Genomic DNA, 27,742 nt, shown 5'->3' on the forward strand with positions numbered 1-27,742 from the left:
GCCTAATAATATTGTATTATAATGTTTTCATTGAAAACGCAGAAGTACATTTAATACGAATAATCTTTATTTGAAAAAAGTAGACTCCACAATATGAAAATATGATTTAATAAATAATTATTTCAAAATTTTACATATAATATGTTATATAAATAATGCATTTGTAGTATGTATGTCATATTTTGCTTCGTTTTGATCAAATTCACAAACCCAAAACATCATTCGGTTGTGGTTTCTTCAGATTCCATTATTGTTGTTCGAGAAGAAGAAGCCGTTACGACCACATCATCATCATCTGTGAAATTTGTGTTTTCTGAAGACGATGAACTTTCCGTCGTTGAGTAGGTTGCACCTGAAGAAGAACTTCCATACATTTGATTCAGATGATACACCTTGACGTGTTCCGCTGTCAGCGTGATGCAATATTCATTTCTCAATTCAATTTCAGCATGGATAATTTTTATTGGTTCGGTTAAAACAAAACCATTATCGGATAATTTATACTTCTCAATGTCGGGATGATATAATTCCAAATAGACAAAAATGGCAGGCTTTTTAACTGAAATTGTGAAACTATAGTAAATTGTCCGAATTTTACTATTCTTATCCTGGCAATTGTCTGAAATGTATTGGATCTGAAAAGGAAAGATTTAGAGGGTTAATACAAAATTTAACATAAATATTTGTACGTGTACTCACCTCCAACTGAGGATCAGTCATTCCCACAACTTGATGAAATTTCGCCGGGAAAACATAGGTGCTGGCAATGGTTTTATGTTCCTTCACCAATTTGAATCTCAAAAAGCTGTTATTTATTGTGAATATTTGATTGAAAACTTGTGCTAATTCCAAATAAAGTTTATACACTCCATTAGTAGTCTGAAATTGTAAAGACCATTGAAACAATTCTTGAAGTATCAAAGTTATGTACTTACCACAGATATTTCCATGGCATTGGAACGTCGGAAATACAATTCAGACCATAAATATGTATGTATGGTAATATTGTATGTCTCTGGTTTTTCTATATCATCGACCACTTCATCTTTGGTAACTGTGATATTGATGCGATCGTTTTTGTTGTCAATTAAAGCCGCTATTGAAATAGGAGCCATAAATTGTTTCGACCAATACCATAGCACCTGAAATTTGATAAAAAGAAAAGATATGAAATCTAGTGATTTCCCCAAGATTGGAATTGGTACCTACTACAAAACCCCTCACTAACCCATTATTTTAACAAGTGCATGTCGCACTGAATGTAACTAAAATTCTCAAAATACTAAAAATCATGAGCTAGCGTCATATGGGAGCTACATTAAAACAGGGATCTATGCTGAAAATGTTTAGTGGAGAAGTTTTGTGACCACTGTGCATCTATAATGTCAAATTACAGGTAGTTCGGTCAAAAAATGTAGGTAAAACTCCCAAAATATCGAAAATAGGAAAATGCCGTTATAACAAAACATGAACCTTAATCATTTTCGATGGAGAAGTTTTGTGACCACTGTGAACCTATAATGTCAAATTACAGGTACTTCGGTCAAAAACTGTACCTAATATCTTGAAAATGCCAAAAATCGGAAGGTACCGTTGTATTGGATGCTATGCCGAAACGTGGACCTATGTTGAAAGATTAGCTTGGAGAAGTTTTGTGACCACTGAGAACTTCAAATAACAATTACCGCTATTTTGGTAAAAACAATTGATAAAATTCTTAAAATACCGAAAATCGGGAGGTACGGGGACTGTAACAAAACATGAACCTATGTTGACAATTTTCGGTGGAGAAGTTTTGTGACCACTGATAACCACAAATGTTCAATAACTGATAGTTCGGTCAAAAAATTTAGCTAAAATTCTGAAAATACAGAAAAGCGGGTGGAAATATTACATGGTGTTACCGTTGTTGTTGTAACGGTGTTTGATTTACTGTTTGTAAGTTAATTGTTTCACTTAAACCACATAAAGCCACTGGTCGTTTAAAAATTGTTGCACAAATTGACGTAAAACCTCGCAAATTTTTGATTATAAAGCTTCATTTGATACATGCATATCCACGAAGTTGGTCTAAAACGCAGCAAATCAGAAAAATCTACTTTTTTGTACTTTTCGACTTTTGATGAAAAATTTAAATATGCGATAAAAATGTAGTCATAAATGTTACATTAGCTATGCCATTTTACGTGATAATTAGTAATAATTATTACTAATGTTGCAGATTTTGACAGTTGTGTAAAGGAAAAGTAGCTGAAACAAGTAAGAACGGGGTTAAGTTCGGCCCCGCCGAACTTGCTATACCCTCCACCACAAGTTGTATTGCAGTAAAATGTAAAAATTAGTTCCCTTTCGTGTATGAAGAAGACTCAATACTAAATTTCAGCAATTTCGGTGAAACAATGTGAGGCACTATTCTATGGGGCCTTTTTTAAAACGTCGATCTATACCGACAAATATCTGACGGAAAGTTTTTAGGCTCAATGAAGACTAAATACTAAATTTCCTATATTTCGGTAAGAGAATGTAGCTAAAACTTAAAAAAATACCGAAAATCAAGAAGTACGCTTCTATGGGGATATAGGAAGACGTGGACCTATACTGATAATACTCTTCTGGAATATTTTAAAACTCTTGGAAGACGAAATAACGAATTTCAGCCATTTCGGTTGGATATTGACGTCACAATCTTCAGTATTACGAAAATCGGGAGGTACCGTTCTATGGGGGCAATATAGAAACGTGGACCTATACCAACGAATTTTAGTGAGATATGGGGCAATATGAAAGCGTGGACCTGTACAGACATATTTCTTTGAAGACTAAATACCAAATTTCAACCATTTTGGTGGAATATTGAAGACACAACCTTTTCCATGAGGTAAGTTTGAGTACCCCCAACGAAGTCTAAATACCAAATTTCAGCCATTTCGGTGGAATATTGAGGCCACAACGTTCAAAATACTGAAAATCGGGAGGTACCGTTCTATGGGGCCTATATGAAGGCATGGACCGATACCGACAAAATTCTGGGGGAAAGTTTTATACACCTAAAGAAGACTACGTACCAAATTTCAGTCATTTTGGTAGGATAGAGAAGCTAAAACCTTAAAAATACCGAAAATCAGGAGGTACCGTTCTATGGGGGCTATATCAAAACGTGGACTAATATATCCCATTTTCAATACCAACCATCCTGCAAGTAATAAAAACTTCTGTACCAAATTTTGACTCTCTATCTTTAAAATTGCGAGCTGTATCTCGATTTCAACAGACAGACAGACGGACATGGTCAAATCGACATAGAATTTTATGCTGATCAATAATATATATACTTTATAGGGTCTCCGACGAATATTTCGATGTGTTACAAACGGAATGACAAATTTAATTATACCCTCCATATGGTGGAGGGTATAAAAATGTTTCAGCAACATTTCGTAAGTAAAAAGACACACCTATTCACATCAAGTCAGGGATTTGTTAGGAATATAGTAAGAGTATTTTCTCAATCGAAAACAAGGGATTGACATATTAGAATACATCTATATTACCCTCCAAAGTATTCGGCACTTTAAAAGAAGGCCCGATTGCAGGAAAACTATACGTTTTACAAAACATTAAGTGGGTTAATCTGGCTCTGGCACTTTCTCTTTAGTTCAATGAATGTGGCTGCTACGATGAGTTGTAACCACAGATCTACTGCAGTTAGTTGAGTAAGTCTGGCGTAGCAGTTTAAAAGGTGCAGTATATCGTGCGGCCTGTGCCGCATGCTGGGCAGATGTTTTGCACGGTGACATCGATTCTTGCCCTATATGAATTTAGACGGCTGCACCATCAACTGCAATAGATGTTCGCCGAGGACCACATTCACACGATAGCTGTTTATGGTATCTGCGACTGCATCCATGTGAATGCTATTTAAATCTGCTTGGTAAGATTGTTGATCTAGGGGTTCTCTCTTGAAACGTTGGACCTTCCCTTCTAGATCATGAAAATCTCTCCTGTCATGCTTGGGGGGGGGGGGGTTCTTATCAACCATAAAGTGCTTAGGATAGCTCTCACGGTAACTGCAACTAAAGCATGCCGTATTGTTACTGTACTGGAAGAATCTTTGTCTCCTCATGTATATGGTCCAATGAAGACATGAGGAGGCTACGTGTTGCAGTTCTCAGGGCGGCATTCTGAAAGATTTGAATATTTTTCCATCGCGTTGCAATTATATTTGCGGATTATACTGGCGCCGCATAGCTTACCACAGACCGATCTATCGCGTTATATGTGGCCGCAGATTTAGTTGCGGGTATTTGCATATCAAATGTGAGTTCAGGATTTCACAAATGACATCAGGGAAGGTACATGACGCCAAGATGGTACAATCATCCACATACGTTACGATATCAATGCCGTCTGGAGAGGGCGCAATGCAGAAGAGGTAGAGGTTAAACAGTTTCAGAGATATCTGCCAACCTTGTGGAATTCCATGTTTCACTCTACGAAGCTTAGACTTATTGTACCGGAATTCCACGTACGACTGGCGTCCACTTGGGCGGAGGGTTGTCTGCTCGATGTCCTCAAACAGTATGAAGTGCTTCAAAGGCGTTTCATACGTCAAGCACCACCATCACTGTTCTATCACACGGCTTGCTCTGGTTGAGTCCTCGACTACTATGTGTGGAGATGGCGTTCAGCGCTGTTGTCGTGCATTGCTGCTTACGGAACCCATGCTGATGATCGTCAACTGCATAACTATTTCTGACGCGGGGGGGAGATCTTAAGGGTATTTGCTACGGACGACGAAATCAGTCTGTACGATTCACCAGTTCGGGAAATATCACCCAACTTCGGGGAACTCCCTATCTCTCCCTATGTGACTTGGACCTAATGTACCGGAATTCCACGTAGGACTGGCGTCCACTTGGGCGGAGGGTTGTCTGCTCGATGTCCTCAACCAAGATGGAGTGCTTGACATTATCGAAGGCTTTCCATACGTCAAGCGCCACCATCACTGTTCTATAACAAGGCTAGCTCTGGTTGAGTCCTCGACTAATATGTGTGGAGATGGCGTTCAGCGCTGTTGTCGTGCTATGCTGCTTACGGAACCCATGGTGATGATAGTCACTTGGATAACTATTTCTGACGCTGGGGAGATAGGTCTGTATTGAAAATTTTCCAGGCTTCGGGAACGATGTGGATGACTAGCGCCAGGTTGAGAACTTTTGTGAGATACTCGACTCCTGGCACTTCCAGCTGCTTACGGAACCCATACTGATGATCGTCACTTGGATAAGTACTTCTGACGCTTGGTAGGACCTCAAGGACCTCACCTTTTCTGGCGAGATAGGTCTGTATTGAACATTTTCCAGGCTTTGGAAACGATGTGGATGGCTAGCGTCAGGTTGAGAACTTTTGTGAGATACTCGACTCCTGGCTCATCCAGCTGTTTCCGCAATAACATGGAGACTCCATCAAGACTTAACCCTTTGGATGATTTATCGTTCCTGATGACATTCCCAAAATAATACATTGTCAATTGTGGTGGATTATCCTGGGTAGGATGAGATCTAATGCGACGTAATACTCTTTTGTTTGCGCTGTCACACCGGGCGTGATCGACAAACTGTCGATTGAAAAAAACTTGCGCACCTTTTCGGATCAGTCAGTGTAACGGCGTGATCGACAAACTGTCGATTGAAAAAAACTTGCGCACCTTTTCGGATCAGTCAGTGTAACGTCGTTAAACGTTACTGAGGTCCTATCTTCATTATTTCAGGGGTTCGAATGTGACTTAATTGTTGAACACAAATCACTTATTCCGGCTTTAGTGTTGCAACTCTTCAAATGATTTAACCACTTATTCCGCTTATGCTCACCGACCAATCTGTTAATTTCCAATATCAGCTCCCTGACCCTAGGGTCGTTAGGGTCTGGGAGTTTGCTCTCACTTCGGGTGTTCGATCGGCTTCAACAGTGATTAGTCTCGAAACGTACACACTTCACCTCTCACTTCACGCCTCAAGAATTTTTTTCACCACATTTACTCCTATTGTTTGCGAAGTTCTTGGGGGTAAGATTCATTAGGGTATTTAAAAAGAAAGTACAAACTAGACTGTTCATAAAATACTCGAAAAATAAGCGTAAATGAGGTGAACAAAATGCTTGAGGTGTGAAGTGATACCCGAACATAAAAAGGGTTGGGCAGATCTCTGAAGCGGCGATTCATGAACTCTCTGAGACTATTCAAAATAGCTTTCCCATGATTAATGAAAGAGCGAAGTTCGGAGGTGATGAAATCGGGTTCTCTGCTGATGGAGACAATGGTGAGGGTCCGATCTAAGAAAAACGAGAGATTGCCAGGTGACGGCATTTGTCAGACCAGGTGACAGGATGGTTATGTATGGCAAGCTGTTACACTCCCCTCTAATTATGGTAGGGGCGTCATCATTGACTGTGCAAAGCTCTGGTCTAAGGACCGAATGTCACAACTAATGATGAGCATTAAAGACCACCGAACACCAGACCGTTATGACCCTCCGAAAGCGGGCTAATGTTGCGATTATAACCTGCATCGAGTACAGGTACTTATCGGCGGGATATATACGTTCAGCAACTCTACCTCGGCTGTTCAACGCTTGACTGATATACCCATATATTCCATGTACGCTTAATTAGAGCCAAGCTCAAGCGAGATAGGTCTACATCGAACAGACTGGTGCAATAGGGGAGCTAATCCCCCACCTCCACTTTTGGTGTGATCCTTCCTCAGAACGTCGTAACCATGACAACGGTGTGAGCTACACATAATTGTATTAGATAATTTTTGGTGGAAAAATCTTGCGACTAAGGGGAACCTTAAATGCCAAATTGCATATAGTACAGATAAAATTGTAACTAAGTCCCCAAACTATGTAGCTACCGTTTCATGGGGACTGTACCCAAACATGAGTCACATCAGTCACTTAGGTGCGAAAAACATAGCGTTCTAGATCAATTTCTATGGACTCTTGAATGACATGTCTAGGTCGACTCAGCATTTTATCACGACCATGAATATATGTATTTTAAATGGTAAACCAAATTTAATATAACCTCCATACAATTGTGGAGTGCACAAAAACCCCTCTCGGTGTATTTAACACAACATACCTGCGATTAATCTGAATAATAAGTAATATTCATCTCAACAAAAATGCCAATGTGAATCCAACAAAAAAAATATTATCATAAAAGAGGTTGGCAAAAATACCTTATAATTTCCAAAGTAATCAATGCTCGACCATGTGGGTGCAACCCAAGCATCATTCAACTGCCAATACATGGCACCCATAGTCCGCTTATGCGTACGTTCCGAACGAAAAAGATCTGTGGCAATTTTCACAGACATTGCCTGTGTAATTTGACTCAAATATATGAACTTGTCAATATTTTCTTCCAAATCCATGACTGGTAAACGGAAATGTCGGGTAATCATTTTCATGATGGGCAGAAATCCTTTTGAATCATGTTGACGATGTGTTGCAATATCAGCTAAATCATCGTCCGGAGACATGGTTCGATTCCATGATGCCATAATTGGTAGACTTTGGAAACCATATTCCGTTATAAATCTTGCTCTGGGATATATGTCTGGGTCCCAGGTGTCTTTTTCATCTTCCCAAAAGTGTACTAAAAAGTAAACGAGCATTGGAAAATTAAAGCGGGTTTTAGTTTGTAGGATATTTTCTGACTTACCATCACCATAATTGGGATTTTGTGGTTCAATGGATAAATCCTTTTTACTTTCCTCCACACCCATAGAGGGTGTGGAAATCATTGGCCCCGCCCGAGGATTAAAATCATTGCGTGATATAACATTCAGTTCATGACGTATGGTTCCCATAAACAATTGCCGATATTCATCTTCCAAACGTTGGGAATCCTCACCCAATTCTGTTTTATTTTTTGTCAAATATAATTCGATTTCATCATTTGTTACAATCATGGCAAAACTGGGATGGAATGCCAAGCGTTTGGAATTTTGGTAAACTTCTAAGCGAACAGATCTGTAAGAAGTTTCAAGTTGGTATTATTATTAATTTATTAATTTACCTATTATTTACTCGACAAAATCTTTATTGGACATTGGATATGTTGCTCTCGAAAACGCCATTTCCTGCCACACCAGCAGACCATAATAATCGGTTAAATTGTAGAAAGTGTCCGACTCATAGAGACCTCCACCCCACACACGTATCATGTTCAAATGTGTTTCTTTAGCCGATTTGATGATATGCTCCAAATTCGATTCCTTGTAGGAATGCTCGGGTAAAATGTGTGACGGCACATAACTTGCCCCCTTAACAAATATCGGTTGATCGTTGACTTTGAAGTAAAAACTACGTCCATAATCTGCAAAAGAAGTTAATTATTAAAACTGGGTTTGTGGCGATATAGAGAATTGAATCTTAACGGGACCATGCAACAGTTAATTAAATTTAAGAGAATTGTAAAGTCCTTTAATTTGACGTAGAAATGCCATTTAGTAGTGACAGGGAGCGTTAAACTATGTTCGAGTACTCCTAGCGGCAATGTGGACAAACTGAAACCATTTGTCAAGAAGCAGTGAGCTGGCATAGGATATTTTGTAATGAGCACAGTATAAACAGAGGTGTTGTGGAGATAGTAGAGGTTCTGCGACGAGTACAGAGAAGAAGACATCAAGAGATGTTCTGAGACCCGCACCAACAGCATCAACATCGAAAATCAATATAAACAATGAAATTGCTGAAGTGTGCAAAATTTTCGGCAATGGTCTTGGCGATATTGTAAAGGATTTCCGAGGAGATTATAAGAGGATGAACATAAGCTTTCGGAGAGGCATCGATTTATTATCAGTTACACTTGTTATTGGAGTACTAATTCGAATCTCAGTGAAGTCGGAGCAAAACTTTGTGCATACCGGTAGAATAGAATCCTGTGGTGCCCGAATAGAATTCTGTGGCAATGAGTAGTGGAAGATCTCCACCCAACATCCTAATATTCACCGACGACCGCAAGCGGCTGCGTGAAAACCTAAGGGAAGTTCAGATCTTGAGCGTCATTCTAACAAAGAAGACATCAAGAACTTCAGGCAACTGATTAGTATACATGTCTCATTCAGGATATTCACCAGTCCCAAGCAACATTCAGGATATTCACCAGTCCCAAGCAACGATGGATACTTTCTTCAGAACGGCTGTGGAATAGATAAGAAATCAATGATTGAATTTAGCAACGAACGAAAAGTAGATTGATACATATGGGAAGGCAATGTATCTCCGGTCGAATGCAGAAATTAACCCTGCCAATCTCATCGATGTCATCAATTTGATCGCTGCAGCAGAAGTAATTATTGGATGCGGTCTCAACGCAAAACATCAAAACTGGTGAGGAACCACGATGGACATGAGAGGACGTATTATGCATCAATTCCTCAACAGCTACCCAAACATAGGCCTATGTCCTACTTTTGAGCCAAACAGGCCTTATGCTCTTGGAGGATCATTCATCGAATATTTTCTGCGAACACCCTGATCAGTGTTGTGAATTTGAGTATGATCATTGAACAGTAGAAATGTGTCTGCGTATTAACGGTATTCAACACGAAGAGGATGCGATCTTCTATAATTTTAGTAGGATCAGGATTCACCGATACAGGAGGCAGCTGTAGGACGTCTTGCAGGAACGTCACAGTTGAAGAAGTGGACGTAGGCGTAAATGGGCTTAGTTTTGTCCTAAGAAGAGGCAAACACCTTGACCAACTTCAAGGGACCAACGGCAACGCACGAATTTGAGTCTGATCATCGGACAGTAGTAATGTGTCTGATTATTTATGATATTCAACGCAAAGAAGAGGCGATCTTCAAAAATGTTGATAGAGCTAGGATACGGCGATACAAGAGACAACTGTAGGATGGCTTTCAAAAACACATTCTCCCCGACGACAGCAGTTGTCTTTAGAAAAATCATTGACAACAATGTACCGAGGCCAACAACAAGAAGATGTTTCCTTGAATATCTTCTACCCTTTTGTTGAAGAGGTACGATATGTTTTTATTTATATCTTTTTTTCTGGGAGCAGCATATCCCGGAATGCCTGCTCCGGATTCTGTTGGTCCGTGACATAAATCTCAGGACCAGATTACGAAACACCCCCGCAGTTCTCTCAACAGTAACCGCACACTCAGCTTTTAACACCAGCCGTTGTTGTTCAAATCACAGAAAATGCATAATTTTTGCAATTTAATTGCAATGGACTCCGAGGTAAGATCGTGGAAATAGTGGACTTCATGAGTCGGAAGAATATCAAGGTCGCGCCGTTGCAGCGTCGTACCGAGGAGGTATCGCAACAGAAGTCTATTCAATACAGACCTGCCGATAAATAGGTTACGAGCCTAATGTCCCGCTCTACGTTTTGCTCGGCCATGAGGACAGAATTAGGAGAGTGTCACAGTTCGCCGAATCTTGTCTGACAAATGACGTCACCTGGCAACCCGTACATTTATCAATAATGGGAAAGCTGATTAGTTGAGTTTTAGAGAGTTAATTAATTCTGACGTCTGGAAAATGTGGAGGATGTTCCCACTACTGAAGCCAGCAAGGATGTTAGCAAAAGTGAATCGTACATGCAGATTTCGCTTTTGTCGTCCGTAGCATGGACCCTTGAGGTCGTAGTCTTCCCCAGCGTCAGAAATAGCTATCCAGTTGCCGATCATCATCATGGACTCTGTAAGAAGCACAGCACGACAAAAGCGCTGCACGCCATCTCCACACATATTTATTTTAGAGTGAAAAAGGGAGTTCCCCACGTAGGGGTGATATCTCCGGAACTGTTTAACCTCTTTCTCTCTTATATTCCGACCTATCCAGACGGCATGGAGATCGTAACGTATGCAGATGATTGCACGATCCTGGCGTCAATTACCTTCCCCTGATGACATCTGTGAGGGACTGAACTCCTATTTACCCGATCTTATCACGTTTTTCCACCAGAGGAATATGCAGATATCAACCACTAAACCTACCACTCTATTCACCACATGGACGGCGCAGTTTAGAAGAGAGTTGAATGTCGTGGTCGATGGTAGCAGAATTCCGACCACAAACTGCCCCAAAATTCTAGGGGTCACCATGTTCACGTCATCCGCGCATGCCGCAACTATCTGCGATAAACTGAAAACTGATCATGCAGTCACTTGTCGCATGGTGGCAAGTTATTGAAGGTTCATTCAATTGGGAGTGAATGACAGGACTTCCGAGCAACGACTCGCCCAGGCAGGAGTACCTCAATGATCAACAAATGGGGACTCAACCTCATCGTTGGAAATGCGAATCTGTGGTTAATAAGCGAAAACCCAAGTCTACAAAAAAGATTCATTCCATACATCAAAGTTGGAAATGAAATAATATAATCTTCAGACAGTATGCAACATCTTAGCATACCATACCAAAGACTGTAAAACTGCTGATACAGGATTATGTAATTCAGTCCATCACCACTAGACATCGGATTTTGCATATTTTTTATTAATAAAGATATGAAAATTCAGATTGGACCCAAATTCGTTTTGAAGAAAACTGATGCAATGACTCACATTTTTTTTATTATTTAACAAAAATCGCCAAATTAATTTTGGAAAATCATCAAAAAGTGTTCTAAATTAAGTTTATTGCCGTTAAACGTTGATATCTTAGCAGATTATTATGTTATTATTATTCCGCCACAGCAATAAATCCGGATTAAAAGACTTAAATATACATATTAGGCCGGGGCGATTTGTGTGGAAAGAAAAAAAAACTTTAATAGGCCCTTCGCGTTTCTGATTCCTGGGATTGAACTGAGCAAAGAATTCTACTGGACCAAATGTCTTCGATGAAAATCGAGCCTCCCGATTTTTACTTTTATTTGTTTTAATCTACGTTTTTTTGACATCTTGGCATATAACAGCCAAACCATTGAGATTTTCGAGCCAACATAAAGACCAAAATTGTAGCCAAGACAGTAATTAAGAACTCTCTAAAACATCGCAAAAGCATTGGTCTGTACAGAAGTACGCTTTGATGTGGCCTTCATAAAAAGGAACCGTCCGAAATGGCCAAAATTTGGTATTTAGTCTTCATTGAGGGCATTCAACATTGCAGCAGATAATTGTCGGTATAGGCCCACGTTTTCATATTACGCCTTAGGACGCTATCTTCTTTAGTGCTCATTGGGGCTACAAAAATTTCCCTAAGAAATTTGTGGTCCATGGTTTGATTTTTGGAGTTCTCAAGGAGCGCGGAGCATGTTCGCTAACTATTTCAAACTGGTGTTAAAGGTAGTACTCCAAGTGAAATCACGGAAAAAGCAATTTGACTTGAGATTTAAGAGACCGAAGGAAAGTCCTGACTTTACCATATTAAAGCCTATCACGACCGTTGTTTGGCATCTTTTACCCCTTATTTCAACTACGTAGTGTTATGTATGTAACATTTTTTAGACTTTATAGAGTTCTGATTTATCAATTGGATGTTCTCGATTTAAACAAATTTCTCCGCTGCACACCGCATTTAATGCTTATCTTTAAATCCCTTTAATTTATCTTTAACATTTACTTACCATCTAAATCCTCCTCAAGTTCAATTGTACGAAACCCAATATTGAGAGTTTTCTGAGATTTTGTTTTCGATCTGAGTTTAGGACCATTGATTTCCGTATAGCATTGAGCCACAAAGTACAGGGGATATAGTTTTTGTTCTCCATAACCATTGGGCCACCATAATGTAACTTTATTCTGCAAAAAAAATGCATAATCAGTAAAAAGAAGTAAAGTTCCATTATCCGTCTTACCTTGGGAATATGCACTTGAAATTCAATTTTGGGAGAGTTATAGAGAATCATACGCCTATTCAGGGTCAAGGGTTGATCTAATAGTTCACTACAAATATTTCATTAATTTCAATATTTATTCTACTTGTTTTTTGAACTTCGATTCGTCTTACGCTGCAATAAACTGCAACTCAGCATAGAAATTCTGCCTCACACCGGTGGTCAAAAATACCCGAATATCCAACGTCCAATGGGTGTCATTGCGACGTATAGCCACATCTACATCCCGCATTATGGCAACTTCGTAGTATTCCAATTCAACCGGTTTCCACAGACCAATAGAGGGTGCTGCCAAATTCCAATCGCCACCAAAACTCATCTGCATTTTTCTCAACATATTACGATGACATTCTCCATTCTCACGAACATGCGGACAATTGGGTGGTGTATTAATACCCTGGGCCATTAAGTCATCTGCCCGCTGTTTAGCCACCAGCAAAGGTGATTGTATTTCAATTTCCAAAACATTATCCGTCTGCAGTAGAGATGTTATTTCGTAGGAATAGCGTACAAACATATTATCTGTGGTGCCGAGGATTTTATTATTCAAACGTATCGTTGAAACTGTGTCAATGCCATGGAATGTCAGATTAAGTTTTGTGTTCACGTCAAGACTGGCTGAAATAAAAATTGGAATTAGAAATATTTTTAGATTTCATTGTGATCGAGTCGAAACTTACCACTGAACGTTGTTGAAAATGTCCACGATTCCTTTGCAATCCAGCGTAGAGCTTCATCGTTTTTCGAATTCAAAACATCGCCATAGAGATCTTTGAGGGCAGTGTATACTCCAATGGGTGATTTTAGGCCATTTAAGTTGATAGCTGAAAGAAAAATAAAATGGTTTTCAAATGTGTATTGGACAGTCGTTCTGTGAGGGGCCATTGGGGAATTGGCCGAGTGCTATGGGATACCCAACGACAGTTTAGTGTCCACCCTACCCATCATCCTCGAGGGTAATGCCATGAAATGGTACAAAGTGAAAAATATGATATCGGGACTTGGAGCACTTTTCGGAGGGAAGCCGAGAAGTTCTTCCTGTCCAAGCGATATCTAGCACAATTAGAGCATTGCTTTTACAACTACCTACAAAATAACCGAGAAAAGGCGAAAGACTTTATCCTGCAAATTTTGACCATGGCGAAAAAACATCCCACCCTCCGAGCAATGGATCAGCTCGACTGAATCTACGATGGTCTCCGCACCGAATATCGCCACAACATCCGCCGATTCGATTTCCAGACCTTGGAAGAGCTAATGCCACTCACGAACGACTTCGAGCTCTTAAATAGGGATGAAGTCTGTACCGAGCGTCCACATACCTAGCACATGCTTGTTCATCGGACCGAAGGCTATCACCGTTCAACGCATTGCTGGCGAAAGGGACACACTCGTTTCCAATGCAGTGCCAGGTTAAAGATCTTCTGTTCGTATTGTGGCAAGGAGGATATACTAACAAGGAACTGCCAATGCCGGGACGATACGAACGTCGACGTCGCCAGGGACAGGGACAGGAACCTCTGTAGCCCAAGGAGCCAGCGGCATTACAACAACTCCAGAGCACAGACGACCCCATTGCGACTTAGCCCACAATTAACTTCTTCATCGTAAAACCGAACGTCGATGGAAGAAAGGGCTAATCAAACGGCAGGGAACGAATCTACAATCCATTAGCGGATGTTCAACTGCCCGTCACGTCACCGAAACACCGACGTCACCCAACGAACGATCATCTTTGATTGCAAATGAGGAACCTAACCGTCTCGTTCAATGCCAACGAGCATGCGACCTTATCACGGAGAACAGATTAACCGCTTCCTGGAACTTCACCAACTAACGAAGACTCTGACCAGGCGAAAGAAAGATGCGCACCCGAGCAATAATGTGATAAAGACAGCAGAGGAATAAACCAAGGACCGGGAAGGAAACAGAAACAAAAGTCAAGAAGGAAGAAGAAATTTGAATCCTTATACCTTCCGGAAGAGGGGGGGGGGGGGGAAATGTAACGTGACAATATGATCACGTACATAACACAACAACTACTACCAAGAAACCCCTTACAGTCATGGGTAAACAGCGCATTGGCAACACTCCACCATACATTGTCTCTACCTGACACTAGTGGTATAACATGCCACACACTGGTAAATTTAACTCCAGTGTTTTTTGCAACCATCGTAGTCAGTGCTTAGGGCGAATAATTCGCATTCACTTCATGCCTCGAGTCACTCATATATTTCAGAGTTGGTTGCTGATTGCGAGCTGGCTACTGCAGGGAGTTAGCTACACGGGTTGGAATAAAGACTGTTCTAAATCCGTCAACGTACACCTTGGTGTTACAGAGTTGGGAATACTTTTTGGAAGCTAAATTAAATTGTGGTAGCTAATAAATTGCACTGGACCTTCGGGGTTTTCAGGGCCTTCGGGTCATCTGTTCCATTCGGCACTGGACCTTCGGGGTTTTCAGTTCTGCATGGCCTTCGGGTCATCTGTTCAATTCGGCACTGGACTTTCGGATTTTTCAGTTATACAGGGCTTCCGAGTCATCTGTTCCATTCGGCACTGGACCTTCGGGTTTTTCAGTTCTACGCGGCCTTCGGGTCATCTGTTCCACTGTTTGAGTAATAGTAGTACACTGTAGAAACTAGACCGTAGTCCTAGACTAACACCCAAGCGACGAATTTATCGCCTCAATATCCGAAGGCCGTACATATCGTCTTCTCGAACACCGATACCCGAGCATCAACACCCGAAGCCGTGTTCCCGATCATCTGCAGCCGAACACCGAATTCATCGTCTCCCGATCATCTGCAGCCGAAAACCGAATACATCGTCTTCCCAATCACCTGCAGCCGAACACCGAATTCATCGTCTTCCCGATCGTCTGCAGCCGAACACCAAATACATCGTCTTCTCGATCATCTGCAGCCTAACACCGAATTCATCGTCTTTCCGATCATTTGCAGCCTAACACCGAATTCATCGTCTTCCCGACCATCTGCAGGCGAATACCGAATACATCGTCTTGCCGATCATCTGCAGCCGAACACCCCATTTACACCCGAACACAAACAACACCGTTTTCGCCGAAGAAGGCGTGGACCGATATGGACCATCTTCGAACTTAAACTAAGTTTGGAGAAAATATTACAAAGTCCAGCCAGTCCAGGACCTGTTGCCGCAATAAGATCGCTGATTGCTTCTGACCTTATATGGCAACTTCAGCTAGCTAAGGACTTTGCAGATTTCCACTTTCTCGGGAAAACACTCGTACGAACATATTTACACAGCAAAGCCTCTAAGTAATCTTCTTTCCAAATCCGTTAAAACTTATCATCAGTCAGACCGTAACTTTTCTGCACCTGAGACTTTGGGATAATCAATCAAACCACTTACAACTGTGATCTTTTTTAAAAATGAAATTTGTTTCTTCAGTAATCGAAATCTTTACCACTACCCCTCAAATTAATCGTGGGATACAAAAGCAATACATCGAATTGTTATTTTCCTCTTGAATAAAATGGAATTCCTTCGAAGCCCCAAGGCATTTTGCCTTGAGAATTCATTCATAATTGCCAAACAAACAAAAATCACACTCAACAATTTGAACGATATAAACAAAATTCATTTCGCTACGAATTCTCTCTTTATAGTTATGGAGAATATCTGTTTTATTAATTTCTGTTGTTGTTTTTGTGGAGAACAGTAGGCTAAATTCACGTCTGTTATCTTATCTGAGGGGAAAAAAGTGAACCACAACAGTTGTTATTAAACATTTTCAATTGTTGAATTGATTAGATACCCAGGCTTTATTTTTACTTGTCTATAATTGCGAATCAATGAAGAATGTTCTGAAAGTGACGCATGTATAGCTATGGCATTTTAGACAATGTGGGTCGGAGAGATTCTGAATAATACATATCGGCCATATGAAGTCAATTTTATACCCTACATCAATAAGTGGAATATTTTACGTATTTTTAACATTTGCCCAATATCAGTTAATATTACAAACAAATTAAAAAATTAGTAGCATGTCCGACACATCTGAACAATTTTGGAAGCAAAATCGTTCTGATTGCGTTTCGATTCCAATGTTTTTCTTACGATTTCGGTACGAATTCGGATCGATATGTTGGAAACAAATTTCCCTTCGCACAACAACCTTTTCTATATATCTAACTCCTTGCTGTTAGATATATATACATATATATATACAAAAGGTGGTTGGTTTCAATTTAGTTTGTTGTCGAAAAACAATATGGTTGATTATAAAATTCGCATATACAATTTTTAAATATTTTAAATATAAATGCAACATAATTCAAGCTAGTGCTGATTGACTGAACATATTCGTACACAATGTATACATTGTTCTACTATAACTACAAAATGATAACAACAGTAAAAATCATTCGTTTGAAACTACAATCTTCCAATAAGAACATAACAAAAATCAATAATAAAAATATAAAAAGAGGTGTCCGAAAAAAATTTGTTTCGATATTCATGCGACATTATTCCAAAATCGTTCAGAAATCTTTACGAAGATTCAGAAGGTACATCCGATTTTTATACGACATTATTCCGAAGTCGTTCAGAAATCTGTACGAAACTTCGGTATCGGTGAGGTCCAAAGGATACCGTGAATGGATACGTTTCAGATTTGCTTATATCCCGTTGATTAATCGCTATGTCCCTCGTTATTCGCCACTGTTCCTAGTTACCAGGCACACTGTTCACCACATGAACTACGGAGATGAAGCACCACCCGAATGTGCACTTCGATGGGTCAGTAATTCCGATCGTCAATTACCCCAAAGTCCTTGGAGTAACATTCGATAGCTTGTACAATAAACGGCCTAAAACGACAGTTTTTATGTTTTTTTAAACGCTTATCTCTAAAGTTTTTGGGTGCCACCGTGGTGCAATGGTATGCACACCCGCCTTGCACGCTGAAGTTCGTGGGTTCGATTCCCCGGCCAGTCAACATCAAACACTTTCAACAGTGGCAAAATACCCCTCAGTAATGTTGGAGACATTTTCTGAGTATTTCAGCCTTGTACAACTTCTCTACAAGTGGTGTCTTAGACACGCCGTTCGGACTCGGAGATTAACAAAGGTACATTTTCACTAAAATTTTCTAAAATCCAGCCCTGAGAACTACAACATGGCGTCTTCTCATGTTTTCAGTGGACCATATACAAAAGGAGCCAGTATCTTGCCGGTGCGTCGGTACAACATAGTGGATAGTATTTCTATTTTGTTTGATTTTACTTTCTACTGGATTTGGGATCACGCACACACTTTGCAAGGCGTACGAATATTGAGGGTTGTTAAAACGCCTTTATGTGGTGCACAGTTCGTTATTTGGTAAACAGAAAACTTGCGTTCCGACGGTGAGCGTTGAACACACAACCCTCGAATTTGTAGTCGGACAGACACACACGCTTTGTGCCACTGTACTCATTACTTAGTAAGGAGTAAAGTAAGTAGTTTTATTATTTTTCAGCTTACAGGTAATGCAGAAAGTACCTAGTTTACATTACAAAGGGATCCGAATTTTTAGTGGGAAGTATAAATTCTTGACCAACATACAATTCAAAGTCGATTAAATAATGTCCGTCCGTCTAAGAAATATTAGTGACGTTTTATGCACCTCCTATCCCCATATAACGGTACCTTTGGTTGGTATTTTATAAGGTGGTAAAATTTTAAGAACATTTAAAGGTCCCAATGCACTATAGGTAATTTGGCCTGTTTTTGAGGCAAAAATTAATAGCGGTGAACTTATGGGCTTTTTATACATTTTAATGCTTTATATGCAAAAGTAAGATAAAACAAAGAATTCCACAGTAGAATTCGGATATAGCGAAAATCGGTTATAAGAAACTACGTTTATAACAAACAAAGTTTTGTGTTCCCAAATATGTGTTCTTAATATATGTACACACATTCAACTTCTTAAAATTACCACGATTATAACGAACAAAAATGTTCACGCCGCCAGTAGAAATTTTTACAATGTGTTAGGATTTACAGGCCGATTTTAACGCAAGCAGATATCGGCGAATTTAAGCACTGTTTTAAATATTTTAATAAATAATATTTAAAAGTAATCTTTAATAAGAATATTACAGACAAACACGGGTTTAACGAACGGCGGATATAACGAACAAATTTTGTTGTTCCTACCCCCTTTTCTTATTTTACCTACACAGAAAAAAAAATTGTAGCCATTTGATAAAGAAATTCAAAGATTAAACCAAAAATTTATCGATTTTCCGGCAATAAAAAAAATTGTCATATTGACAAAATTCGATAAAATTTTTTGATCACAAAGTAAAAATACATGTTGATAAAATAAAATTGTAATATTGATTAAAATATTTATCGATTTTTTTTTATTTTGAACTGATAAAACATTTCACATATTGACAAAAATATTTATCAAAATATTTCACATTTTGCTTGATAAAAACAAAATATTTTCTTGATTAAAAAAATTGTTGAATGCATTTTTTCCAATCAATAAAAAAATATTCATATTTACAATTATTTTGTCGTTTTTTTGTTAAATACAAACCCAAACGCCACAGAAAAAGATACATACACACATTTATAAATGGTCGTGGTTATTTATTTATTTGAAATGCCAAGTACTAAAGCAACACCAGACGCATAGGTACATAAAAAATAACAGATGAAAGAAAGAAAAACGGAATGGAATAATTAATAACAGAAGTACATAATTATTTAGTGCCACACATTAATTTTAATAAAAGAAAAAAAAAAATCACTTTTAAATATAAAATACAGGGATCATTATTGAACGTTGTGAAATAAAACACATTCTTCTGCCACCTTGAAAATCATCAGCGGAAAATGGGTATCTGTAATGTGAGAAATAGTACATCCATATATATTTCAAATATATAAAATGTTTTGATGTTATTACCAATATCACATGCGGTTGCTTCTTTGTCCAATAAAATATTCTTATTATCCTTTTTCATATTCGTGAATTCAATTATAAAATGTATTGGGCATTTAATTTACTTGAAAGGCACCTTTACTTTAAGAAAACACACAAACATTGATTTGTTTCTGCACTACCGATCCACACAGAACGACTGATTTAAAGAGACTGCCAAAAATACCAAACTGACGGTTAAAAAATGTTATCTGCCTTTCATAACCACAAACAGAACAAAACATGAGAACTCGTACCGTTTTTTTTTTCTTTCCCTCTTCGTTTGTTAGGTTCATAAAAATCAGCAACAAAAACAGTAACAAACTTACATACAAGCCTTCACCCGAGCACAAATAAATAAACAAGCCAAATGCCACACAAACGCTCCATCCCTTCATTCCATGACCATGCTTTGAAATATACATAGCAACAATACTCACATCTCAAGAAAAAAAACACATCACATTGTTGTAGCGCTCTCTTTATGCCCTAATGTTGTTGTTTCTCTCGCTCTTGAGAGCGAAAACATGCGACAAACGTTGAAAACCATTTTAACTACAGAAATTTATTAATAACCATAAACAAATTTCAATAAATTATTTGTTTGAAATCGTTTATTGATCGCTTTCTAGTAACATTTTCATGTTTGATAAACATGTTCCCTATATATTCGTAATATTTTCTCGCCATTCGACAAAAATATGGTGATAAAGCTTTTAATCAAAATTTTCAGGGTGGATTTTTTTTCTGTGTATTTTATTCATTCCAACCCAATGAACGAGGTTAAAACCACAGAGATATACCCTCAGCCTGTATATATTGAAGCAATTTCATAGGGGTTTATAAAAATTTTGGGAATTTGAACCGACAAAAATGTTCATTAGGATTAGAGATCAAAAGTTTTGCGGAGGAGATACTAAAAGTAATGGATCTACATTGACCATTCTGGAAGTGGATCTTCAGCCACTACATATGGTGTCATAGGAGGTTTTTACACCTTTCGGGATGTTTGCTCAAGAAGTATGGATTTGCCCTGAAAAAACGTTTACCATCGTAATTGAGGCAGCGAATGTAAGTTGCTTCAACAAAGTGATTCGATAGCAGGTCTTAAAGTAAACTTATCCGAAATTTTGTGTGGGAGGTACCGGATGGATTGGACAAATATATTCCATATATATGATCTATATCTAGTAGATATATTAGGATGTGTAAAGTATGAACCACTTCGGCCACTCCCTTCAAGAGTTACCGTATGAACAAATTTTCCGAACATTTTTGAACTTCTGTGGGGGAGGTACATGAAGGATTGGACCGATATGGCTTATCTTCAAACTTAAAATATGTTTGGACAAAATATTACTAAGGCCAAATTTTGGACCGCATCGGCAGATCTGTTCTAGAGTTATCTTGCGCTCCAACCACCTCACACGGTGTCATAGGGGGTTTTTTTGCAACTTTCAGGCTATTGAGGCTATTCGATGAGGCACATTTTGCCCGTATGAAAGTGTATATACCATCGTTAGCATAAATGTTGAGGGTATAAAAAGGTTATAATGAACTAAGATATTGATCCACCAAAAGATTTTTGTAAACATCGATATGTTCAAAATATTGATTCGCGAAGAGATCTTTATAAATATTATTTTTTTAAAAGGACCAAAGAAGCCGCGCAATCATTATCCCTAGTTAGAACGTATTACAGATATAATTAACAAACATGTTAACCACGACACCTCTATACATTTTTACAACCCATGGTGAATATTTCTTCAAAGAAAATGTTTTTAATGTGCTTAATATTTTCTTCACCAAATCAAAAATTAAAAAAAAATATTTTTTTCTACATGGAGGACACTTTCAAAAAAGTGATATAACTTAAAAAACGCAACAAATCGCAACCTTGGCATATTATGTAGTTGATTCAAAATCCTTTTCTGAAGATATTCCCGTTGTCAGAATTTCATACAAAGTTGGAAAATTTTGTAAAAGTCAATAAAATAAAACTATACTTTTGTAAAAAGAAAAAAATCTTAGGTTGCGTCCTATATGACTAATTTTTCCTCTGTAACAAACATTTTGAAGAAAATTATATCTTAAAACAGAAAGTACATACCCCCAGCAAAATAAATTGGAAGTAGTGCAATGTGGACTAGTTCTGTCACGGCATGTTTTGATGTAGTTCAAACGGAGTCGTGAAAAAGGCACTCCAGTCCTCACATTTTAACTGCATTTGGATGCAATTCAAAGAATCACATCCACTTGTCACATTTTAACAACATCCGGATGCAGTTCAGCGGAGTCGTGAAAAAGGCACTCCAATTCCTCACAATTTAACAGCATCCGAATGCAGTGCAAACGGAGTCGTGAAAAAGGCACTCCGTTCGCTACATATTATTAGCAGTTGTTAGAGATCCCTACATGTACATAAATCAGTTTGTACATCTCTACAGGCAGCGGAATAGATTTTCCAAAAAGAGATAAGCGTGTTAACATTTGTTAATACAAACTGAATAATATTTCATTTGTGAACATTTTTCCGGTAACTCACGAGAAGAAAATTTCTGAATGGAGTGCTGTTGGAGTACATGTCGAAATCTTAACGGGTGATGGGAAGACAACCCATTTAGCAAATGAAACAAAAACTGTTCAGCTTGGAACAAATGGAGAGCGGAGGAAACACGCATGTTTGCGATTGAATTCAATGGAGAATTTTCATAATTTGTGTTAATGTAATAAAGTTCTTAATATTTTTGTTTTACACAAATAATGCATTTTATTTCTTCTGACATATTTTGTAATGGCTTGCACAATTTCTGCAGAATGCCTGTATCAAAACACGTGCTTTGGACTGCCTCCTATTCTACCCCAAAGGGTTAGTTAAAATGCAATGCCAGAGGGTCAGTTAAAATGCAGTGCCAAAGGGTCAGTTAAAATGCAGTGCAATGGAGTGCAACTTTCCGTAGTCACGCTCTTGTAAAAATCATGAGTGAAAATGCATAATTTGATGCACTTCCAGATCACTTGTACATATCATTTAACTGCCTCTTTGGAGGCAAATTTTTTCTGGGCCGCTACCATTGCACTGAATATCATATCTATGTATTTGATTATCACCAAACTCTAACAAATTGCGTTTAATTTCTGCCCTAAATTTTAATATTTTTAAAATTTTTTATTTTTCCTTCGAAGTTTTGACTTTGACTTCGAATTATACAGCGAATGTTGAACATTTTTGAAAACAAATTGCATATCACTATACTTTGACATGTTCTTTCCTCAAATCAAATTATAAAACTCTCGTTAATAAAAGTGCAAAAAAACTATTTTTTGCCTAAAAACCTGCCCAGGTTACCTATAGTGCAATGGGTAGAAAACTCCACGAAAAACTGTTGACATACATGGGTGCACATGTTGATATATTGTCCACATCCCGATTTCTATTTTGATTTTTGATTTTAGTTAATTTTTCACACAATAATAGCTGTAGTTAGGTATTTAAGGATCCAAGAAAACTTTTTTTTAAATTGCGCGATATGTCCTTATTTTGGTATAACCTCCATATCACGCTTCTACACAATTTTAACTACACGCAGAAAAAATATGTTTGATCCAAAAATATCCCAAGAGTAAAATTTATATTGTTAGCATATTGTTGGATTCCTTATGTAGTATTGTCAATCCAACAATCGTTATTGTTACACTGAGCTATATTATGTGTTCTAAATATAAATATGTATTGTCACTTTGACACAATAACGTATTGGACCAAACATGTAATTACGATAGTTTTGGTCAGATGTAACAATATTTGTTGTTGCAATTCACAATAGTTTTGGTCAAAATGAACAATAAATATTGTTAGAACCTACAATAGTTTTGGTAAGAAGTAATAATCTTTATTCTCGCAAATCACAATAATTTTGGTCAATATGGACAATAAATAGCGTTAGAACTTACAATAGTTTTGATCAGAAGTAACACTATTTATTGTTAGAATTTATAATAGTTTTGGTCAAAATGGACAATCTTCTTCTTCTTTATTTGCAAATCCGTTATCCGGATATAAGCGATCATACAATATTATTATAAATGTGTTATGCTATTTTATTTTATATTATACAGGCATAAACAGCTCTCTATTTTTTGCCGCCGAAATCATGCTTCTTTCATCATGGCAGCCTGTCCAATCTTGTATGTTTTTCAGCCAGTTCAATTCTCTCCTGCCTCTTCCTCTTTTTCCTTCTACATTGCCCTTTATGATGGTTTGCAGGAGTTTATACTTTTCATTTCGCATCAGATGTCCCAAATATGCAATTTTCCGAGCTTTGGCATGTCGCAGCAATTGTCTATCTAAACCCATTCTGCGTAAAACGTCCTGGTTTGTTACATGATCAGTCCATGGTATCTTTAAAATCCTTCGGTAGACCCATATCTCGAAGGATTCAAGTTTTTTCTCATCTGCAATTTTGATGGTCCATGTCTCAACTGCGTAAAGTAGTACGGACCAGATATAGCATTTCACGAATCTGACTTTTGTTGAGAGGCTAATATCGTGATTTGTAAAGACTGTTTTGTATTTGAAAAATGCATCTCTAGCCATCTCTATACGACGTTTGATTTCCTTGGAAGAGTCCCATTTTTCATTTAACAATACTCCAAGGTATGTGAAATTAGTGACTCGCTCAAGATTTTTATTATTAATTTTTAGTGTGGTGTGATAATGGTCATTTTTCTTACTCACAACCATGTATTTTGTTTTTTTAATGTTTATTTTTAGGCCATTTGCTTCGCTCACCCTTGTAAGTTTATCTACGAGCCTTTGTAAACCAGGTAGACTGCTAGCTACTATTACGGTATCATCTGCATATCGTATATTATTTATTGTTCGTCCATGTATTTGTATACCTATTCTTTCATTTTCCACGGCTTCATTAAATATTTTTTGGGAATAGATGTTGAAAAGCATAGGAGACAATAAGCACCCCTGTCTTACTCCTTTTGATATAATAATTTCGTCCGTAGTTTCGCCATTTATCTCAATCCGTGCAGTTTGACTCCAGTATAAGTTTTTAATGCATCTTATTTCCTTCTCCCCAACTCCAATATCTTTCAATATATCTATTAGCTTATCGTGTTGGACTGTGTCAAAAGCCTTTTCATAATCTATGAAGCAAAGGAAAACATCTTTCTGCACATCTCTGCACTTCTGCACCAGTATCTGCATGGAGAGTAAAGCCTCTCTCGTCCCCATGCCCTCTTTGAATCCAAATTGTGGTTCTCCCATAGCCTTTTCACATATGGGGTATATTCTTTTGTGTATTATTCTTAAAAAAATTTTTAGGATGTGGCACATGAGGCTAATCAGTCTGTACTCACTGCAATTCCTTGCATGCATCTTCTTCGGTATTGCTATAAAGGTCGATAATAACCAGTCATGTGGGTACTGGCCTGTATCATATACATTATTAAAGAGTTTTACTAATATTTGTATATTGCGTCCTTCTATTAGCTTCAACACTTCGGAAGGTATTTCATCAGGTCCTGTTGATTTTTTGTCCTTCAGCGTTATAATTGCATGCTCCACTTCAGACTCCGTTATCGGATTTCCAGCAATATTGATATTAACATTTTCGTTGTTGGATCGGCTTTCATCTGTAAACAATTCTTCAATATATTTTTTCCAATGGCTCTTTATTTGTTCTGTTTCAAAAATTGGACAATAAATATTGTTAAAACTTACAATAGTTTTGGTTAGAAGTAACAATATTTATTGTTGCAATTCACAATAGTATTGGTCAAAATGGGTAAAATATCGGTAAAATATCTAGGCATTCATCTACAACATAATTTATCTTGGGATACCCATATCGACGAGTTGAGAAGTAAGGTAGCTCCTGCCATAGGAATTTTGCATAAATTTAAACACAAATTTGATGTCAGAACTAAACTTCTCTTGTACAATTCATTGATTCAAAGTCATTTTAACTACATGGCACTAGTATACGCCCATAGAAACACGGTTCATTTGAAATTGCTACAAAGAACACAGAATAAAGCGCTTAAGGCTGTATTTAATTTGCCTATATTATACCCTACCTGTGAACTATATAGTCACATTTCAAAAAATATATTGCCTATTCATGGCATTTATAAGGTGCAACTGATTACATACATGTATAAAGCCATTAATAATATTGGATCTCGATCAATTCAGTTTGATGTAAGTCAAAATACGGTTAACACAAGAAACTTTTCGACTTTGCGACTGAAAAGATGTCGTTTGGAAACAACGAAGCAGAGGATAGAGCATAACGGCTGCTTAGAATTTAGCAATATAAGATACTTTTCATTTCGACTGACGCTAATTTTACTTAGTTTAACAAAGAGTCGTCTTTTGATGTGCAAATAAAGCATGTTGGCAAAATATTTTTTGCGATTCCAAGTCGTTAGTAGAATTTGAAATGTGAAATGTGCTAGAAATATCGCTTAGTAAAAGTACGAAAAGAAGATACATACTAATAAATTTTATGTCCAAAACAAAATCGGTTGATGAAATTTATTCTTGTACCAAATTACTGAATATAATTGGTAAACTAAAGACAAAGGTATATGGTATATACCCAATATGAAGGAACAGGGAGGTCTCATTGGAATTAGAACTTGCTTACAAGAAAGTGATATTCTTCAATTAGCATATTCCACTTCATATATAGGAAACTCAATTTCTAATTCCATACAACTCGTAATTCCATAGTTCCATACAAAGTTCGGCCCGGTCGAATGTGTTAAATTATAACATTTGAACACTACACCAGCGATAGGAATAAATAGTCATTTGCAGCACATAATAAAATTATCGAAATCCGTTCAGAAATAATAAAACACAATAAAAGTAGTCATTTTTTAGATGGCCACGAAATTTCTATAGAACGATATTCCGGCAATATACTAGTACATTATAAAATTGTTGAATTTTCCGAAGCAAGTTTGAAGTTCTTATTTGATGATTTCAAATATTGACCCCAATATTGTTTTATTCAAATTAGTTTTTAATAGTTTCACTGATTAAGTTGTATATTTTCTTTTAAATTTCATTGATTTTCCGAACTTTTTTTTTTATTATTTTTCACCTTTATCGGTTGTAGTTTAAACGTTTTCAATTATTTTTTCCATGTTATAACATTATATGTATTATATACGCTTTTTGGAAGAACTTTATTTGATTTATGATGATTTTTTATAGAATGCTAATAAAAAACCAGGTGTAGGGTATAATATAATCGATGTAGCGTCAGCGAATTTATTCTGTTTCTTCTTGATAATAATAATTTATAATTTAATACCACATTAATTCCAGATAATAGTGAACACTTTATAATAATTTATAAAATATTTGTAATTTATTTAACAGTATATCATGTCATTATTAATATTAACAATCGTATTTTTCTGATAAACAAAAATATAACACGAGATTGTAAACTCACTTTTATTTTCATTGCTTAAATTCCAATTGTTTAAACTGACCGTTTTCACTTTATCACATTTTACCAATGAACTTGAAAATAGAGCAGCTAATATTAGCAGTACGAAGGCATATGATTCACCAGATTTAAGCATTATTATTTTTAGGTGATTTTATTATTTAGATTTGTATTTCAAATTTTCATTTTTGCAATTAATTTCCAAAAATAGGTTATCTAATATTTTATTGGGGTATTTTCCAGTGGTATTCTATATTTTGCTCTTATCACTTTTTTCGGTAATAAAATATAAACACGTGCGAAACCGGGATTTTTGTGTTGCGTTCGTTTAAAGAGTTCGAGGAAAACTGTTCAGAGTTATTGGTAGAAGTTAGTTTCTCCACAGAATGGTGTCTAAAACTC

The 27,742-nt window shown here is 37.4% G+C and overlaps 1 protein-coding gene across 1 annotated transcript; it reads right to left on the reverse strand.

Moving 5' to 3' along the window:
* Positions 1-45: 45 nt before the first annotated feature.
* On the reverse strand, positions 46-27,742 carry LOC141391482 (beta-mannosidase-like). Its single transcript, XM_073964359.1, has 11 exons — positions 27,344-27,742; positions 13,564-13,707; positions 12,997-13,501; positions 12,845-12,932; positions 12,614-12,788; positions 8,097-8,385; positions 7,729-8,039; positions 7,244-7,662; positions 936-1,142; positions 700-879; positions 46-635 (listed from the first exon to the last, which is right to left on the reverse strand). Exons 1-11 carry the CDS (start codon positions 27,474-27,476, stop codon positions 219-221), a joined length of 2,868 nt encoding a protein of 955 aa, XP_073820460.1. The 5' UTR covers positions 27,477-27,742; the 3' UTR covers positions 46-218.

Source organism: Musca autumnalis, unplaced genomic scaffold (genome assembly GCF_047663935.1).
Source record: "Musca autumnalis isolate F117 unplaced genomic scaffold, ASM4766393v1 scaffold_1, whole genome shotgun sequence".
Classification (NCBI taxonomy): domain Eukaryota; kingdom Metazoa; phylum Arthropoda; class Insecta; order Diptera; family Muscidae; genus Musca; species Musca autumnalis.

What these genes read in the sequence shown, in the direction of transcription:
- LOC141391482 (XM_073964359.1), bottom strand. Translation starts at nt 27,476, where the DNA reads ATGCTTAAATCTGGTGAATCATATGCCTTCGTACTGCTAATATTAGCT. An exon ending in ATTTTCAACAACGTTCAGTG is followed by an intron (nt 13,502 to 13,563) that starts GTAAGTTTCGAC and finishes TTTTTATTTCAG; the next exon opens with CCAGTCTTGACGTGAACACA. An exon ending in TCCAATAAAGATTTTGTCGA is followed by an intron (nt 8,040 to 8,096) that starts GTAAATAATAGG and finishes AACTTCTTACAG; the next exon opens with ATCTGTTCGCTTAGAAGTTT.